The sequence below is a fragment of the Trichomycterus rosablanca genome, chromosome 12, assembly GCF_030014385.1.
Source record: "Trichomycterus rosablanca isolate fTriRos1 chromosome 12, fTriRos1.hap1, whole genome shotgun sequence".
Taxonomy (NCBI): domain Eukaryota; kingdom Metazoa; phylum Chordata; class Actinopteri; order Siluriformes; family Trichomycteridae; genus Trichomycterus; species Trichomycterus rosablanca.
Genome location: NC_085999.1, coordinates 14702946 through 14722928, shown reverse-complemented (window position 1 = coordinate 14722928; position 19983 = coordinate 14702946). Strand labels below are relative to the sequence as shown.

The 19983-nt window shown below is 39.6% G+C and overlaps 2 protein-coding genes across 3 annotated transcripts in view; one reads left to right on the top strand and one right to left on the bottom strand.

Annotated features, from left to right (window-relative positions):
* The first annotated feature begins 1822 nt into the window (after positions 1-1822).
* tmtops2b (teleost multiple tissue opsin 2b) lies at positions 1823-8850 on the top strand. Its single transcript, XM_063005328.1, has 3 exons — positions 1823-1934; positions 6638-6963; positions 8602-8850. Exons 1-3 carry the CDS (start codon positions 1823-1825, stop codon positions 8848-8850), a joined length of 687 nt encoding a protein of 228 aa, XP_062861398.1.
* Positions 8851-13952: 5102 nt separating this feature from the next.
* st6gal2a (ST6 beta-galactosamide alpha-2,6-sialyltranferase 2a) overlaps positions 13953-19983 on the bottom strand; it is a 113081-nt gene continuing 107050 nt past the window's right edge. For both annotated transcript variants that reach the window (XM_063006503.1, XM_063006504.1), the window contains exon 9: positions 13953-19915. In XM_063006503.1, the coding sequence (XP_062862573.1) occupies positions 19668-19915 (248 nt within the window). In that variant the 3' untranslated portion in view covers positions 13953-19667. The remainder of the gene's footprint in view (positions 19916-19983) is intronic.

Below are 19983 nucleotides of genomic sequence, written 5' to 3'. Positions count from 1 at the left end.
GAATTTTGTTGTTCTGTACACCTATATATGTATATATGACAAATTCTATTACTCACACCTAGAGGCAAGCAATGTTTTGTGAAGCTGGAACCTAAGTACACAGAGTAAACCCTACGACAGCGTATTAGGGCCACTGTAAAAAATACTTTTAAGTTTTGATTTCAAGAATAAAGTCGTATACGTTTCGATTTCGAAATTAAAGTCAAAATATTATGAGAATAAAGTTGAAATATTATGAGAATAAAGTCGAAATTATTTCGAGATTAAAGTCGAAATGATTATGAGAATAAAGTCGAAATATTATGGCCAAAGAGTGTGCAGCCGTCGTAGCCTTGTCAGTTCAGAGAATGCATGCACCAAGGGTAGCTTATAATGAGTGTTACTGTAGTTATCCAATAACCCGCGATTGCTTTTGCATGGTTGTTTGTATTGTACACTTCCATCCACATGACATGAAGACTATACATGTCAATGCAATCATTTATAGCGATGCCATACGGCTTTAGTTTATTGTAAGAGTCCATAAGGCTCGGTTAAAGTACTGCTGATGACACAGACGCCATGTTCTTCTAAATAAACCCAGTTTGTTGCAAAGCCGTTTCATTGTCCTTATACTAATAACAAACTGGTGCTGATGTTACAGGAGATTGGGGATTTCTTTATTTGTGAAACAGATATGAAAGTGTAACAAATCATGAACATCCCTCATTTTAACACAAGGAGGTTGCTATGGCCATAATATTTCGACTTTAATCTCTTAATGATTTTGACTTTAATCTCGTAATTATTTCGACTTCAATCTCGTAATTATTTCGACTTTATTCTCGTAATATTTCAACTTTATTCTCATAATATTTTAACTTTATTCTCGTAATATTTCAACTTTATTCTCATAATATTTTAACTTTAATCTCGAAATCGAAACTTATACGACTTTATTCTCAAAATAGAAACTTAAAAAATATTTTTCTTTAAAGTGGCCCTAATACGCCGTCCTATAAACCCACATGAACATGAAGAAAAAAACATTTCCCTCACATTTATCTTATTTAATAATACCCCACACCTAAGAGACTGGTCAAAACCACTGAATGGTTACATGGAGAAGAGGAAAACTGAAAAATTAACTAAATACAAGATGCATTGTTAATGGTGCAGGTTATGTAAGACAGTTTGATATGAGTTACATATAAATAAAAATGCTACAATCTTTGTACCCCCTGACATTCTCCTCATGACTGCCAGTGATGATCAGATACATGTTCAAATTGCAAAATGCCTAAAATTACATACTACTGTACTCTTTTTGAACCAAGTGATCAACACAGTTCTTGTCCATCATTTCTCTTTCCTCGTGAATCTGTCATTTGAAATAAGCCAGTGAGGTGGTATCAGTGAACTCGGTAAGTGAATCCTAACCAACCTAAAAAAGCACGGATCTGTAAATGACTGCGTGAGTCATATGCAGAGTACAGCATGAAGATCTGTGGGTTCCACTGAGTTTCTCTCTGCGCTGGGCTTAAATCATGACCAGACCTGATCTAAACCGATGATGTTCGTGCTGCTGGTTAGTTTTAACAGCTTGAACATGAGCGAGCAGGAGAATCACTGCACTTCTCTGGATGTGAATGTGGAGATGAACTGGAGCGACTCCCCTGTACCGACTCTCTCCGGCGCTGGATTCGTCGTTCTCTCCGTGTTTCTAGGCTTCATAATGACTTTCGGATTTTTAAACAACTTTATTGTACTGGTTCTTTTCTGTAAGTTTAAGAAGCTCAGGACTCCGGTAAACATACTGCTGCTGAATATCAGTGTGAGTGATATGCTGGTGTGTGTGTGCGGTACCACGCTGAGCTTCGCCTCCAGTGTGCGGGGTCGCTGGCTGCTGGGCAGGTCGGGGTGCATGTGGTACGGCTTCATCAACTCCTGCTTCGGTCAGTTTTTTTACCTTTACTATATTAATACATGACTATATGGAATACAATGCATCTAATGCATCTTGCACTATGTTCATAAAGCTGTGGTAAAGCTATTGTATCTCATCTTTTGCTCTGCTGTTTGCTTTGCCTGTTGATCACACTTGTTAATCATTGTTAATTTACTTTAGATCAAAATGACCAACCTGAATGTCAAACTAATATTCATTATTAAACTTCACAGCAGTCTTTCTGCTGATAAATGTAGGATTTAACCTGGATATGGATGGTTTGGTGTTCAAAACACAACAAATGTTGCATGTTGACTATTATAACCAGCTCAGAAACACAACAATCCAACACATTGACAAGCAAACGTTAGTTTAAAACACAATAAAAGCTGGTTAATGCCAAGGAAAACTGTTTAAAATACAAAAAAGATGCTGCTTTATGAGTGACAAGCATAAACTTGTGATGCAAACTTAAATTATTGTGTTATTTGTCCCAATTATTGTAATTATTGTATAATTATTGACTAGTCCTATTACTACTAGTCCTGCAATTTCCTTCGGGATCAATAAATGTTATCTTATCTATCTTATCTATTGACTAGTCCTGTAATTGTTGTCTTATTATCTTAACGTTTGTACTAATTTAACCTTTACTATGTGAAGGGGGGTGCTAACTTAATTATCACTAACTATTAGGTGTGATGAATTAATTATCACCGAGGAACCAGATCCACACCTTAAGTAAATGTGTACTGGTCCTAGAGTAAAACTATTTTGCTATAATTAATGTACATAACTTTTAAATGGTTGATCATCTTAACCAACTTAGAAACACAACAGTCCAACACATTGACAAGCAAACGTTAGTTTAAAACACAATAAAAGCTGGTTAATGCCAAGGAAAACTGTTTAAAATACAAAAATGATGCTGCTTTGAGTGACAAGCATAAACTTGTGATGCAAACTTAAATTATTGTCTTATTCATCCCAATTATTGTAATTATTGTATAATTATTGTAATCACTGACTAGTCCTGTACTATATTATCTTAACGTTTGTACTAATTTGACCTTTACTATGGGGGAGTGCTAACTAAATTATCACTAAGTATTAGGTGTGATGAATTAATTATCACTGAGGAACCAGATCCATACCTTGAGTAAATGTGTACTGGTCCTATTCAGAGTAAAACTATTTTATATAATTACTGTACATAACTTTAAGTGGTTGATCATCATAACCAGCTTAGAAACACAACAACACAACACATTGACAAGCATATGTTTGTTTACAAGACAACAAAGACTGGTCAATGCCAAGGAAAACTGTTTAAAAAAAAAAAAAAAAAAAAAAAAAAAGGCTGCTTTATGAGTGACAAGCATAAACTTGTGATGCACAAATGTACCTCAACTTTAATTATTGTCTTATTTGTCCCAATAATTGTAAATATTGTATCATTATTGTAATTATTGACTAGTCCTATACTGTATCTTAATGTCTGTACTTTAAAATAGGGGGGAGGGTGCTAACTTAATTATCAAGTATTAGGTGTGATTAATTATCACTAAGGAACCAGATCCATACCTTGAGTAAATGTGTACTGGTAAAACTATTTTGCTATAATTAATGTACATAACTTTTAAATGGTTGATCATCTAAACCAGCTTGGAAACACAACAATCCAACACATTGACAAGCAAACGTTAGTTCAAAACACAATTAAAGCTGGTTAATGCCAAGGAAAACTGTTTAAAACCAAAAAATATGCTGCTTATATAAAGCATAAACTTGTGATGCAAACTTAAATTATTGTCTTATTTGTCCCAATTATTGTAATTATTGTATAATTATTGTAATCATTGACTAGTCCTGTACTATATTATCTTAACGTTTGTGCTAATTTAACTTTTACTAAGGAAGGGGGGGGGGGGCTAACTTAATTATCACTATAATAAGTATTAGTTGTGATGAATTAATTATCACCAAGGAACCAGATTCATACCTCGAGTAAATGTGTACTGGTCCTATTCAGAGTAAAACTATTTTGCTATAATATAATAATGTACTGTGTGGCTATTGATTATATCAGTAATGTGTCCCCACACCTCTAGCAGGCATATTATAATATTTAAATTAGGAAACCTCCTGGCATAATGGTTCTTCAGAATAGTGGAATAAGATTCTGATTGTATTCATGAAACCAGTGTCATGAAACCTTTCCAAAAAGTTGGGACTGTAGGAAAAATGTAAATAAAAACAGACAGCAATTATTTGCAAATCATTTTTGACCTGTAATAAATGAAAACAGTACAAAGACAAGACATTTAACACTTTTTTGTTTCTTGTATGTATATATCGGTATATATACTAACATTATGACCACCTTCCTCATATTGTGTTGGTCCCCCTTTTGCTGCCAAAACAGCCCTGCAACTGTGATGCTCTGTGTATTTTGACACCTTTCTATCAGAACCAGCAATCTGAGCTACAGTAGCTCGTCTGTTGGACAGCCTTTGCTCCCCACTTGCATTAATAAGCCTTGGCTGCCCATGAACCTATCGCTGGTTTACCACTGTTTCTTCCTTGGACCACACTTGATAGATACTGACCACTGCAGACCGGGAATACCCTTACTCCTTGGCCATTTTTCCTGCTTCTAAAACATCAACTTTAAGCATAAAATGTTCACTTGCTGCCTGATATCTCCCACACACTAACAGGTGTCGTGATGAAGAGATAATCAGTGTTATTATATACATATACTTACTCTAAAGGACAATGGCATGTTTACCTTTCTGATAAACCTTCTGTAATTGTTTGACAACCAGCAGTGAGTCATTGTTCAGTGAAGAATCTCAGTTTTAAATTAATTGATAATAGCTGATTATGTATTTTAATTAAGAACAGAGCTATCAATTCATGATTGATCAGAATTAAAACCAGAGATACAAATCTCTATCACATGTAGAAGCATTGCGGAGTGCACAGTACTGAAATATAACAGTTTACACAATCTCTGCAGTTCTATTTTTAATATTCATGTTTAATTAGTCCCTGTAATTAACAGTTTGCTATTATCTTCCTTTCATCATGCTAAATTAGTTCTGCTTATGGTGTTCATCTCACTGATATACAAGATTTATATTTGCTGGGACATTATAGGTTTGCAGGTTAAAGGTTAACAGCTGGTTAATGATGATTGGTTTGTTGATTTTAAAAAAATTTCATTTTTATTTTGGGAACTCAGGAGAGTAATTGTTGTAATTATGTAAAATTCTTTACTTATCTTGCTTGATAAACATTTCTGAGTTCTCCTTTATCAGATATTGCATATACACTGACGAGACATAACATTATGACCACTGACAGGTGAAGTGAATAACACTGATTATCTCTTCATCACGGCACCTGTTAGTGAGTGGGATATATTAGACACCAAGTGAACACCACCTACCTAAGCATTGTTGCAGACCATGTACACCCTTTCATGGAAATGGTAATCCTTGATGTCTGTGGCCTCTTTCAGCAGGATAATGCGCCCTGCCACAAAGCAAAAATGGTTCAGGAATGGTTTGAGGAGCACAACAACGAGTTTGAGGTGTTGACTTGGCCTCCAAATTCCCCAGATCGCAATCCAATCGAGCATCTGTGGGATGTGCTGGACAAGCAAGTCCGATCCATGGAGGCCCCACCTCGCAACTTACAGGAGTTAAAGGATCTGCTGCTAACATCTTGGTGCCAGATACCACAGCACACCTTCAGGGGTCTAGTGGACTCCATGCATCGATGGGTCAGGGCTGTTTTGGCAGCAAAAGGGGGACCAACACAATAGATGGTTGACAGGTCTGAAAGGCAGGCAGGCCAGTATAGTACCTGTAGTCTCTTACTACAAAGCTGTTGCTGTAACACCTGCAGAATGTGGCTTGGCATTGTCTTGTTCAAACAACAATGAACGTCCCTGAAAAAATAGCAGTGTAAATGGCAGTATACATACTGTATGTTGCCCCTTAGCATTAATGATGCCTTTACAGATGTGCAAATTACAAATGCCATTGGCACTAACCCACCCCTATACCACGACACATACTGGCTGTTAAGTTTAATGAACAGTCAAAACACAGCATGCTGGGAGCATTTCTGGATGCTGTGTTTACTGACTGTCTTTTTTGAAGTATTTTCAAGCCGCCTGTTGTGTTGAAGGTCACAGGCATTCAAAATCCTCCCTCACACATGACGACTTATGTCTGTTAAGTGTCTAACCAGGCCGGTGGCAGTGCTTTGACTTAGAACTATGCTTGTATGCTGCGGTAGTGGGCTAGTAGTGCATTATAATGGTCCAGTGTTCTATGTATTTCACACACATCACCCATGCTTTTACTAACTTGCTAACACCAAGTGGAGCACCATTTTGAAGCCGCCAGTTCAATGTTTGCATATTTTTGAATTGGTGGAAACCATAGTACCCAGAGGAAAGCCAGATGGATATGAGAGAAGCTGGCAAATTAACAAACCATGTACCCTTGACCTTTCAATCAGTTAATAGTTTTAACATTAATTATAATTCAAATTCAAATAATCAAGTAATAACATGATTCCCCCACTCTCTCCCTTACTTCAGTTGTTTGTGTACTGAAAGTTTTGTTATTGTGTGTTCTATATAATTATTTGTTTTGGAAAGTAGTTTTCTTTTCTTTTCTGTCTCCTTATCAGGTATTGTGTCCCTAATATCCCTGGTGATATTGTCCTATGACCGGTACAGCACGATGACGGTGTATAACAAGCGGGGTCCGGACTACCGTAAGCCTTTGCTGGCAGTTGCAGGCTCGTGGATATATTATTTTATTTGGACTGTGCCACCTCTACTGGGCTGGAGTAGCTACGGGTTAGAGGGAGCTGGCACCAGCTGTTCAGTGTCATGGACCGAACACTGTACCCAGTCTCACTCCTATATCATCTGCCTTTTTATCTTCTGCCTCGGCCTGCCGGTGCTGGTCATGGTTTACAGCTATGGGAGGCTGTTATACACTGTCAAGCAGGTGAGATCGATAAGTAGTGAGAAAATATTTGTAAAACATGACAGTTGGTAATGGAATATGTCTAAGATTGCTTTTAGACTTTAAGGTTATTCAGTTGTAGAAAGTCAAGGAAACAAAATATTTTATAATCTTGATGAGATTTCAGGGTGTCAGGTGTCATTCATTTAAAGTGGTACAAAATGTAGAAGCATTTTAAGTTCTATAACTGAGTCCTATTGACTCATGAATAGTTAGTCCAGTCAGGGTCATTGCTTGCTTTCCATACAAGCATGTCTGAGAAACGGAGGCTTTTTATTAAATGTGAGAAATGAACTAAACCATCGTACAGCATTGAAACATCCTGATTTAACCTATTAACTAATTTTTTAAGAAAAAGCTTCAGGTGTGTGTGGTGCATGGATCCCTTATTTGTATATAATTTGCATTCGGCATGCCCCAATTCTCCCTAGTAAACAGACAGCCCTCTTATTAAACGACTGTAGTGAGGTATTCATTTCATTCAATTGTTTTCATCAATCACCTCACAGCAAGAAGGTCTTGGGTTCGATCCCCAGGCGGGGCGGTCCGGGTCCTTTATGTGCTGAGTTTGCATGTTCTCCCCGTGTCTGCATGGGTCTCCTCCGGGAGCTCCGGTGTCCTCCAAAAACATGCAGTCAGGTTAATTGGAGACACTGAACAGCCTAGACGGTCCTTTTCGTCTTTGGTCCGGTCAGCATATGTTGCTCTAAGATCTCAATGTACTTTTCTGCATTAATGCTGCCATCACAGAAGTGTAAATTACCTTTGCCAAGGGCACTAACACAACCCCCTTACCACAATACACGTTTCCACTGTGTGATGGTCCATCCTAGATGCCTCCGAGCCCAGAGAAGTCGATGCCGCTTCTAGACATGGTTAACATAAGGCTTTCTTTTTTTGCACAGTAAAGTTTTAAGTGGCATTTGTGCATGTAACTCTGTATTGTAGTGCTTGACAAAGGTTTGCCAAAGTAATCCCTTGTCCTGTGCCGTCTGAGGGATCGAAGATCATGGGCGTTCAGCTTAAGCCTGATATTTTGCACTGTAGAGGGAGAAATATGCAAATCCCATCCAATCTTTCTTTAAGGTACATTGTTTTTTAAACATTTCAATAATTTTCTCATGTATTTGTTGACTGGAGATCCTCTGATCATCTTTGCTCATTGCTCATCTTTGCCCTCTTCTGGATGCTGCTTTTGTACCAAACCATGATTACAATCACCTGTTTGGAATCACATCATTTAGTTTTTTCACCTCATTACTAGCCCTAAATTGCCCCCTTCCCAACTTTTTTTGGAATGTGTTGCAGGCCTGAATCTCAGGAATGGAGGTATATTAATAAATGAAATGAAGTTGATCAGATAAAACATGAAATATCTCAGGTTCAAACTGTCTGCAATCAAATAAAAGTCAAAGTAAATGTAAGGAACACTGCATTTTATTTTATTTGCATTTTCCATACTGTCCCAACTTTTGGGGTTGTATTTTCTTTAATGAAAAGAATCCTAGTGTATTTCAGAAACAACAACTAGCTCATTGTAGGCTCACTGCATCCTTCAACGTTATATCTGTATTAAAAAAAAACACTAACTCAAGTCTGTTCTCTTTCTCACATGTTCAGATCGGGAAGATCCGGAGGACAGCAGCTCAGAAAAGAGAGTATCACCTATTGTTTATGATCGTAACTACAATAGTGTGCTACCTGCTATGCTGGACTCCATACAGCGTGGTGGCCATAATGGCAACGTTTGGTCGGCCGGGAATCATCACGCCTGTAGCGAGCGTGGTGCCCTCTCTCCTCGCCAAGAGCAGTACCGTTATCAACCCAATCATATACATCCTCATGAACAAACAGGTAAGATCTAAGTAATGCACAGCAGAATTAACAATGGGGTTTTAATTCACTTAAAAAAATTACTCAAAAACATGTTTTATATTTAATTGCAATTCACAATACAGTCAAAAGTATGTGGACACCCCTACTAATTTTTATCATTTGATCAGGTGTGTCAGCCACACTTATTGCTAAACAGGTATATAAAATCAATGGCATGAAATAAATTATATGCTTCAACATTGTGCCAACAGTTTGAGGAAGGCCCTTTCCTATTTCAGCATAATTTTGCCCCTGATATGTACAGTGTATCACAAAAGTGAGTACACCCCTCACATTTCTGCAAATATTTCATTATATCTTTTCATGGGACAACACTATAGACATGAAACTTGGATATAACTTAGAGTAGTCAGTGTACAACTTGTATAGCAGTGTAGATTTACTGTCTTCTGAAAATAACTCAACACACAGCCATTAATGTCTAAATAGCTGGCAACATAAGTGAGTACACCCCACAGTGAACATGTCCAAATTGTGCCCAAAGTGTCAATATTTTGTGTGACCACCATTATTATCCAGCACTGCCTTAACCCTCCTGAGCATGGAATTCACCAGAGCTGCACAGGTTGCTACTGGAATCCTCTTCCACTCCTCCATGATGACATCACGGAGCTGGTGGATGTTAGACACCTTGAACTCCTCCACCTTCCACTTGAGGATGCGCCACAGGTGCTCAATTGGGTTTAGTCCATCACCTTTACCTTCAGCTTCCAGTTTTCGAAGGGAGGGGATCATGCTCTGTTTCAGAATGTCACAGTACATGTTGGAATTCATGTTTCCCTCAATGAACTGCAGCTCCCCAGTGCCAGCAACACTCATGCAGCCCAAGACCATGATGCTACCACCACCATGCTTGACTGTAGGCAAGATACAGTTGTCTTGGTACTTCTCACCAGGGCACCGCCACACATGCTGGACACCATCTGAGCCAAACAAGTTTATCTTGGTCTCGTCAGACCACAGGGCATTCCAGTAATCCATGTTCTTGGACTGCTTGTTTTCAGCAAACTGTTTGCGGGCTTTCTTGTGCGTCAGCTTCCTTCTGGGATGACGACCATGCAGACCGAGTTGATGCAGTGTGCGGCGTATGGTCTGAGCACTGACAGGCTGACCTCCCACGTCTTCAACCTCTGCAGCAATGCTGGCAGCACTCATGTGTCTATTTTTTAAAGCCAACCTCTGGATATGACGCCGAACACGTGGACTCAACTTCTTTGGTCGACCCTGGCGAAGCCTGTTCCTAGTGGAACCTGTCCTGGAAAACCGCTGTATGACCTTGGCCACCATGCTGTAGCTCAGTTTCAGGGTGTTAGCAATCTTCTTATAGCCCAGGCCATCTTTGTGGAGAGCAACAATTCTATTTCTCACATCCTCAGAGAGTTCTTTGCCATGAGGTGCCATGTTGAATATCCAGTGGCCAGTATGAGAGAATTGTACCCAAAACACCAAATTTAACAGCCCTGCTCCCCATTTACACCTGGGACCTTGACACGACACCAGGGAGACACCAGGGAGGGACAACGACACATTTGGGCACAATTTGGACATGTTCACTGTGGGGTGTACTCACTTATGTTGCCAGCTATTTAGACATTAATGGCTGTGTGTTGAGTTATTTTCAGAAGACAGTAAATCTACACTGCTATACAAGCTGTACACTGACTACTCTAAGTTATATCCAAGTTTCATGTCTATAGTGTTGTCCCATGAAAAGATATAATGAAATATTTGCAGAAATGTGAGGGGTGTACTCACTTTTGTGATACACTGTATATATTATGCGTTTTTCTCCCAATTTAGTGTAGTCAATTTGTCTTCCGCTTCTGGGGAGCCCAGATTTTTTGCAGTTGAGGAGGGTATATTGCTGCTCACGTCTCCTCCGACCCATGTGCAGCCCTTAACAGAACTCTTTTCCACCCATACACTTTGCACAGGCGCCTCTATCCACCAATCAAGGTCCTTATACAGTGTTTTCTGAAGACCATGCCCACATACTTCGGTCATCCCTTCCTGCAGATGGCACCCAGCCGAGTGGAAATCCAAAGCTAGTTGTTGCTGAAGCTGTGTTGTGTGACCAGTATTTATTTATTTATTTTTTAATAATTACTTTATCCTGACCACGGTTGCATAGGATCCAGTACCAGGCAGCAAAATGGAAATACTTTCAGGCCTGCCACCAATCCACTGTATTTTGGGATGCTGAACACTCACTCTGCCTGCTGTGCAACTATAGCACCCTAAAGCACGTTCTGTTCTGTTGTTTATTTTAATCTGATGTGCTGGAAAACAGAACAAAAACAAGGAACTGAGCTGTAAATGATTTATTGACAGTGAGGATCAATAGATGCTTAAAATAAGCTAATCAGAGAGAGAAATCTAGCAGATTTACAGAACCACAGTTGCAGCCCATAGTACAGATGCCTTTACCACCTGATAAAAAAAAACACTGAACACTTGTTTGGCACAATCTGCCCATACCTTGTTTAATACTTATCATTTTTATCCCTTCATCTAAAATCAAAACTTCTTAATATGTGAAAAATAAATTACACACCTATTCCAGCTTATCCATTATTATTACATTAAAAACCAAGAATGTTTACCACAAAGAACTCATCAGCTCGGCTACCTAGCATGCTGCATCCACATTGCACTGTAAAAACTATAGTTAAGAAACTTCATTTGAAACACAATAAAAGGTGAAAGTTGTCATACGACACATCAGCACAGTTTGCGATATTAAAAACATACTTTTTTTTGTTCCCAAAACATATCAACACCACAGCTGAAAATGTATTTGAAAAGTTTCAGGAAGCACATTCCACAGTGGCAAATTTTACACATTTCCCTCAACACCTGTGAGAACAAGTTATGCGAAGTAAAAAACGAAGTAAAAGAGAGCAGTGTGCGCCTCCTTTGCGGCTGATGCTGCGAGTGCCTCGTGTCTTTTTTATGAGATACTTAGTGAGAGACAAAGTGAGAGTTGAGTAAAAAGCTCCTGTAACAAGCGGCCTGCAATAAAGGCCAGTCCACACAGGGCTTATTTCTGAAGTGTTATAGGATGTGTGTCATGAGGCAGTCACCGTTTATTTTAAGAAGCATTACAATCCACACAAGTTGTAGTAGGCCAGGATTATACAGACCCCATATCCAGGAAAATTGGGACATTTTGTACACCGATTTTATCAGCTCCACTTACCATATAGAAGCACTTTGTAGTTCTACAATTACTGACTGTAGTCCATCTATACAGAGTAGGTATTATTTGGGTGGTGGATCATTCTCAGCACTGCAGTGACACTGACATGGTGGTGGTGTGTTAGTGTGTGTTGTGCTGGTATGAGTGGACTTTTTAAACACCTCACCGTCACTGCTGGACTGAGAATAGTCCACCAACAAAAATATCCAGCCAACAGCGCCCCATGGGCAGCATTCTGTGACCACTGATGAAGGTCTAGAAGATGACCAACTCAAACAGCAGCAATAGATGAGCGATCATCTCTGACCTTACATCTACAAGGTGGACCAACTAGGTAGGAGTGTCTAATAGAGTGGACAGTGAGTGGACACAGTATTTCAAAACTCCAGCAGCGCTGCTGTGTCTCATCCACTCATACCAGCACAACACACACTAACACACCACCACCATGTCATTGTCACTGCAGTGCTGAGAATGATCCTCCACCTGAATAATACCTGCTCTGTAGTGGTCCTGACCATTGAAGAACAGGGTGATAAAAGGCTAAATAAGCATGCAGAGAAATAGATGGACTACAGTCAGTAATTGTAGAACTACAAAGTGCTCCTATATGGTAAGTGGAGCTGATAAAATGGACAGTGAGTGTAGAAACAAGGAGGTGGTTTTAATGTTATGTCTGATTGGTGTATATCTCAATAAAAAAAAAAAATTGTGAGGGCAGTGGTTCCCTAGTGGTTAAGGTACTGGACTAGTAATCAAAAGGTCGCTGGTTCAAGCCCCACCACTGACAGGTTGCCACTGTTGAGCCCTTGAGCAAGGTCCTCAACCCCAATTGCTTAGACATAATACCGTCAAAGTACTGTAAGTCGCTTTGGATAAAAACATCTGCTAAATGCTGAAAATGTAAATGATTTGTTAATATTTAAAGAAAATGTTTACCTTGTTTCACTGGTCAACTTTATTGTAGTTTGTAAATATAAACACATTTAGAATTTGATGCCTGCAACACACTTCAAAAAAAGTTGGGACAGAAGAATGTTTACCCCGTGCTCCATCCCCTTTTCTATTAATCAGACTTGTATTTTGGGAAGTGAGGACACTAATTGTGGGTAAGCCGTAGCCTAGTAGTAATCAGAAGATTGCTGGTTCAAGCCCCAGCACTGCCAGGTTGCTGCTGTTGGGCCCTTGAGCAGGGCCCTTAACCCTCAATTGCTCAGACTGTATACTGTCACTGTAATGTAAGTGTAGATAAAGGCGTCTGCTAAATGCCAAAAATATAATTGTTGCTTGATATGACACTTCAGCTGATCAGTGGTCTGTGGTACACCATACATTTTCAATAGGAGACAGATCTGGACTGCAGGCAGGCCAGTCAAGCACACGTATTCTGTGTCTATGGTTGCAACACATACAGAATTAAGCCTGGCATCGGCTTGCTGAAATAGTCATGGACTTCCCAGGGTAAAGGCATCACCTTGATGGCAGCATGTGTCTCTCTAAAATCTCAATATATGCCTCAGTGTCAATGGTACCTTCACACATGTGCAAGTCACATGCCATGGGCACTGATGCACCCCCATACTATGACACATGTTGGCTTTTGCACCTTTCACTGATAACAGTCTGGATGGTCCTTTTCATCTTTTATCTTTGGCTTTTCCCTAAAACAAGCTAAACCGTGGACTCATCTGACCACAGCACATGTTTTCACTGTATTTCGGACCATGTTATTTTAGGTTAATAATAATATAATAATAAAATATAATTATAAATGTGTTTCCATTTACAAACTACAATAAAGTGGACCAGTAAGAACATTATAAATAATTTCTTACTACGTTTAACGGTTAAATAAAGATTCAAGAAAATTAACAAATCACAGATTCTTCTTTTTATTGTGTGTTACAAAACATCCCAACTTCTCTGGAAAAGGAGTTTGTATGTGTGCGCACAGTTTCAAGAGGAACACTTCTCGGTGCACCTTTTGTGCAACTGGAGAGTAAGACATCTCCAAAACCTTATTACAGACAGAAAAAAACTCCCAGCATACTACTTAAAACAATAGCAGATTACATCAAAGAAATACAGTACAAAAGTAATGCAGTTTCATTATCAGCTGAAGTAAATCTGTTTAGTAGGTGAAGTGTGGTTTGCACTTGGGCGCTCAGATGGCTCAGCAATAAAAAAAGCTAGTCCACTATTATTCTCAGCAGTGCTATTGGCCAGTCAGGCATCTACACAGACATGAAAGGTTATGTCTGGGTTTTGATGGCCAAACAGCCTGGCCGGGGGGAGCGCCCACAATGCTGGTCCCAAGTCCGGATAAAAGGCCATCCGGTGTAAAACTGTGCTAAATCTGGTATACAGACCAGAATGATCCACTGTAGTGACTCCTAAATACAGGAGCAGCCAAAAGGAAAAAAGAAAGAACAATACGAGGGTTCTTCAAAAAGTTTCCGCACTTATTTTAACTCTATTCATTAAGAATTTCAAAAACAAATGACATCACTTTTTTACTTAGACACTTTTTTTAAAATATATATTGTTTATGCATTTTCTCCCCTTTTTCTCCCTTTTTCGCACATCCAATTGCCCAATTGCGTCTTGCTTCCTCTCCACCAATGCCGATCCCTGCTCTGATTGAGGAGAACGAAGCTAACCCACGCTCCCTCTGACACGTGGGCAGCATGCCGTATGCATCTTATTACTTACACTTTGACGAGTGCAGGGCAGCTCAGCACTGTGTATGGAGAGACACATCCTGAGAGCACTCTTTTCTCATCTCTGTGCAGGCGCCATCAATCAGCCAGCAGAGGTCGTAATTGCACCAGTCATGAGAAAGAGACCCCATCCGGCTTAGTCCCGCCCATATCTGAACAACAGGCCAATCGTTGTTCATGTAGCCGCTCAGCCTAGCCGGCAGGCAGAGCTGAGGTTCGATGCGATGTATTCGAGATCCCAGCTCTGGTTCCAGCGTGTGTGTTTACCGCTGCGCCACCTGAGCGGCCCTTACTTAGACACTTTTTGATGCATTTTTTTCCCAGAGTCGTACCAACTTTTTAATGCCATCAGCAAAAAAGTTTTCGGTTGAGTGCATAGCCGCTGATGCACCACTGCTTTTACATTATCATCACGTTAAAATCTTCTTCCACTTAAAGCTTCTTTGAGCGGTCCAAAAAGGTGGAAATCAGATGGTGCTAAATCCGGACTATAAGCTCTATCACAGTCTCTCAGACACGACCAATTACTACTCCTCCCACCCTCACCGTTTTTGAAGATCCCTCGTAAGTGGTTTGCACTAAATTCTTGCTATTCACATAAACAAGACCCCTAGTTGTTCTCTTATTTAGAACGACAATCAAAATCTTCATACAGTATGTACCTACACAGGAAAACAAAATAAACACAAAAAATGCTGGTTGTTCATGTCTCATGTCAGGTTTTAGGTGACCTGATTTGTACATGCCTAATTCATCCGTATCATAAACACTGTGTTCATTGTTTGTAGCCTACATGGAACACAGCTGAGACATGTACGCTGTGGATTGACTCTAAGTGGCACGTTTGGTATGAATTCAGTGTATGACTGAGAAAATGTACTCTCTAACCTGCAATTTTCTCTTCATCAGAAAACCTCAGAAACAGGGAAGCACAGAATGTGAGAAATATACATGATTCTTCCTATAGCAGGAAACACTGATAGTCGGAATAAAGAAAATCGTTTCATTAAAAAGAACTACCAGCGTTTACAATAACACAAACATCGGTGACATACAAACATTAACACCAGAAAGATGACGTCTTGCAATATTAAGGCTGTTACACACCAAGCCAGCTGTCTGTAGTTTGTCTAGCATTTCTGCACCACTGGCACCATTCTGACCAAGTGGGCAGGGCAATCTCTGGACAACAGAGCTTTTACATTTTCGACTTTTCTCTTCATCAGCTGATTATTTGTTTACTGTCCTATGTTCTCTAGCTACTAGGAATGATAATAATTAATTCATCAACTAATAACCAACAAAAAACTGTCAGTTTGGCGTTCTTGGGTGGAGTTGAAGCACAGTGGAGTAAAATTCCTTCATTTGTTAGTTTGTACTGTCTTTAATAAAAGAATAAAGTAGCTCCAAGCTGTTTACTGTATTATACAAAAACATGACGTAATAAATTTACAGCCATGTGTATTCATTGGTCCAAAAGGAATATTGCAAACTGTTCTTATAGAGCATTTAAGCAATTGCTGTAAGTCTTGTAAGTTTTTTGCATTACATGCCTACATCTGCACAGTTGCACATTAGTAAAATCTCCCTAAGAGAGGTAAATTGGTGACATCTCTTCCCTACTGTAACTAACTAGATGACTACGTTCCGTCAAACAGTGCAAGCATGTGAATGAGTAGACTGTCTGTCTGAAAACCTAGTGAGCTGCCTACCTGCTGCCTAAAACAGGGGTTTTCAACCTTTTTGGACATGCGTCCCCCTCCGTGTGTCGACTGCGAATCTGCTTGAACTTGCGCTCCTCCTTAATCCTGAGCTTTTTAAGGTAAGCGAGTCACACAGAATGTTCCAGTAGCTGGTGTTTATTTAACACCACAACATTAATTAATAACAGTAAAAACAGAGAGATGACTGAGAAAAGAAACTTACGATTCGGTTCAAATGAATTGACTCCTGACTCACTTATAGCGACACTATGAACAGAGCATCTCCTACACCTCTCTTAAAGACACACACACGTACTACAGTATAACAGCAGTCATTGTTTTTGTCACTTATCTTCACTGTTAGCCCTATTTTTAAGGGTTTTTTCAGATAACATTAAACGTGCGTTTGTGCGTGGTCAGCAAGACTGATCAAATACGTATGTCTGCAAAATTAATTGCTTTAGTTTTAGAAGTAAAAAAAATCTCATAATGCCACGCCCCCTGGAGAGGATTCTAATAAGACATCAAACTCAAGATTATTTAGATGCACTACTTAGACAGCAAATATGCCGATTACGTCACTGCGTGTTTTGCTTACTAAGCAACAAAGTTTGTTTGTTTATTAGGACTTTAACGTCATGTTTTACATTTTGGTTACATTCATGACAGGAATGGTAGTTACTCATTACACAAGGTTCATCAGTTCATAAGGTTAGATCCACTTCACCTCACTTGCATGTCTTTGGATTGTGGGAGGAAGGAGCACCCGGAGTAAACAAACGCAGACATGGGAAGAACATGCAAACTTCACACAGAAAGGACCCGGACTGCCCCACCTGAGGATCGAACCCAGGACCTTCTTTCTGTGAGGCGACAGCGCTACCCACTTAGCCACCGTGCCAACCCAACGTAACAAAGCAAATTGAAAGCAGTAGGCTGAGGTGACACAAAATGCTAGCATGTGTACCGAAAATGGTTCAATTGTCCATGCAAGCCCAAATATTTATAAAATTAATACATATAAAATATATATAAAAAATATATAAAATTTGAAAAGAACTCTGTTTGCTGCTCCACATTTATCCGCCATATTTTTGTGAGAAAAGTTGTGCTGCACTGAATGCTGGAATTGCCTTCACCGCTGAGGAAGCACTGAATGCTTTCTCATTATTCAGTCAGATTATCACTAATAAATAAAGGCACCTCAGTAGGCAGCATTCTACGGTATCAAGGATTCAGACCGGCTTCTTCTTGAGAATAGGATGATATAAAATGAGTCTATGTAGAGAGCTCACTAGGTTTTCAGACAGACCCTGAGTATTCTGGTTCACAGACTAGTCAGTTAACCAGTACGCATGTAAATATGTTCATACTTGGTCTAATTGTTAAGATAGGACAAGGACAACTGTGACGCTTGTGTGGAACATTCTATATAACAAAAGGTTACCATAGTTAATTAGACCCATTATGACAAGCTTAACTGGGATGACTGGTTCTTCCTGTGTACTTCAAATAGCACCCATTTGCACCTAAAAGGGCAATAGGGACAAATGTGGGCCTCATTACTGACATGCTGTCAGGCTTTAAAAAATAACGTTGCTATCAGATAATTTGCTAAGATTTGTATATTTTGCTGGGTTGCTATATAGCATCATTTGCGGCGGTTGCATGTTCTCTTTGTGTCCGGGAGCTCCGGTTGCCTCCCACAGTCCAATGTGTGTCTGCCCTGCGATGGACTGGCGCCCTGTTCAGGGTGTTACTGTGTGCCTTGCGAGCATTGAAAAGCTGGGATAAGCTCCAGCACCCCCTTCCCAGCGACACTGATTGGATAAGCGGTTAAGAAAGTTTGTTTGTCCTGATATTATACAATTCTAATATAATAATGAAAAAACTCAAGAGGCATAAGACAACAAAGGACAATAATTGGTTCTAATGCTAGTTCTTCAACACTGGCTTGGTGTGTCATAGCCTTTACTTACAAGTCAGTAATGAATATTCCATATTCATCCATAAATCATGTATAAATTACCCCAACATGGGGAAAACTAACCAACCTTAGTTAAATATTGTACATCAACAGAGGTTCCTACACTCTGTGGGAAACATGACAGACGTTAAACTGATAGACGGACTGAAAGGGTGCACGTCGGATTCTACAACACACCTGAGTGAAGCCCCACAGTTCTCAGTTAGTGTCATTTCCATCACAGATCAATGGCACCTACCGAAACACTGAGTACACAACTTGAAAAACGTGTATTTCCATCAGTACAAAAAAAAATATTTACATATTAGATCAAACCCATAGTGACTGTAAAAACCTTAAACTTATAAAGTTTCTACATACTACGCAAGAAAGCTTTTCATTCGCTTTTGACTGACTCGAAGAAAGTACCTGTTAGCTCCTGGATCCCAAGACATAGAGGACAACCAGACTACGCTGGTTTAAAAACTAGACTGTTAGAACAACCACCATTCGGTGTTGTAATATTGCCAGAGGACTAAAAAAGAATCTGTTAAAACAGTGAAGTAGTAAATGTCCTTATCTTTCCACTGAGCGTTCTAACAGGATGGAAGATTTGTTTTCTCAGCTGCTTTACAGTAAAACTTAAAAATAATACATAAATATGGTCAGATCTTTCAGTTTTAGTAAGAAACGTCAGAGTGAAATCGTTTGGTACTTACAGTATGGACAGATGCCAGCTGGCCGTCTAAGTAAGCAGCTGAGAAAGTAATACAACAGTAACGTGACTCCTTTCTAAAAGTCACCATTCTGATTTCTAAATAAACAAATACAGAAACAGAAATGTTTAAAACTTATTTTTTGTCTAGAATGGTGACGTCCATCTCTATATTTAAACATTCACTAGTTCCTCAATATTTTTACCTCATCAGTGACACATAAAAAAACAGAAGTGTCTTATGATGGCTAGCTACACTAAAATCACCATGTTTAAAAACAGCTTCACTATGGCAGACCTATTGCTACCCGAAGACATGTAATCACAGAAGGCTCAGAAAACGCAACGTTAAAAACAGTCAGTGAGTGCACAGTAGTTTCATCTCCAAGGACCACTGTGCTAAACTACCCTCTGCAGGTAGTGGATTTAAGCCTGGCTCTTGCTACCCAGGGTCAATTATTGCAACCTTCTCTCTGGCAGTCAGAGTTCACGGGTCACAGTGGACGGTGCTGAAGCCAGGGAGTGTAATTTTGCCTTTTTTGTGGAGATCCTTCTTCGAGCCGTTGTTGATGCGCTGGATGAGGTTCTTCTCAAAGAGCAACGGGTGATAGGCACCCAGCGTGCAGGCGGCATCGTAATAGCGCTCGTGGTAATGACACAGGTCGGTGTGTCTGAGTGATGGAATGAACTCGTACACGTGGACCTCTTTACACAGGGACATCATCAGCAGGATACCTGGAATGCACACACACACAGAAAACTCATCACACACACACCATAACACCAAAACAGTTTGTCATGAT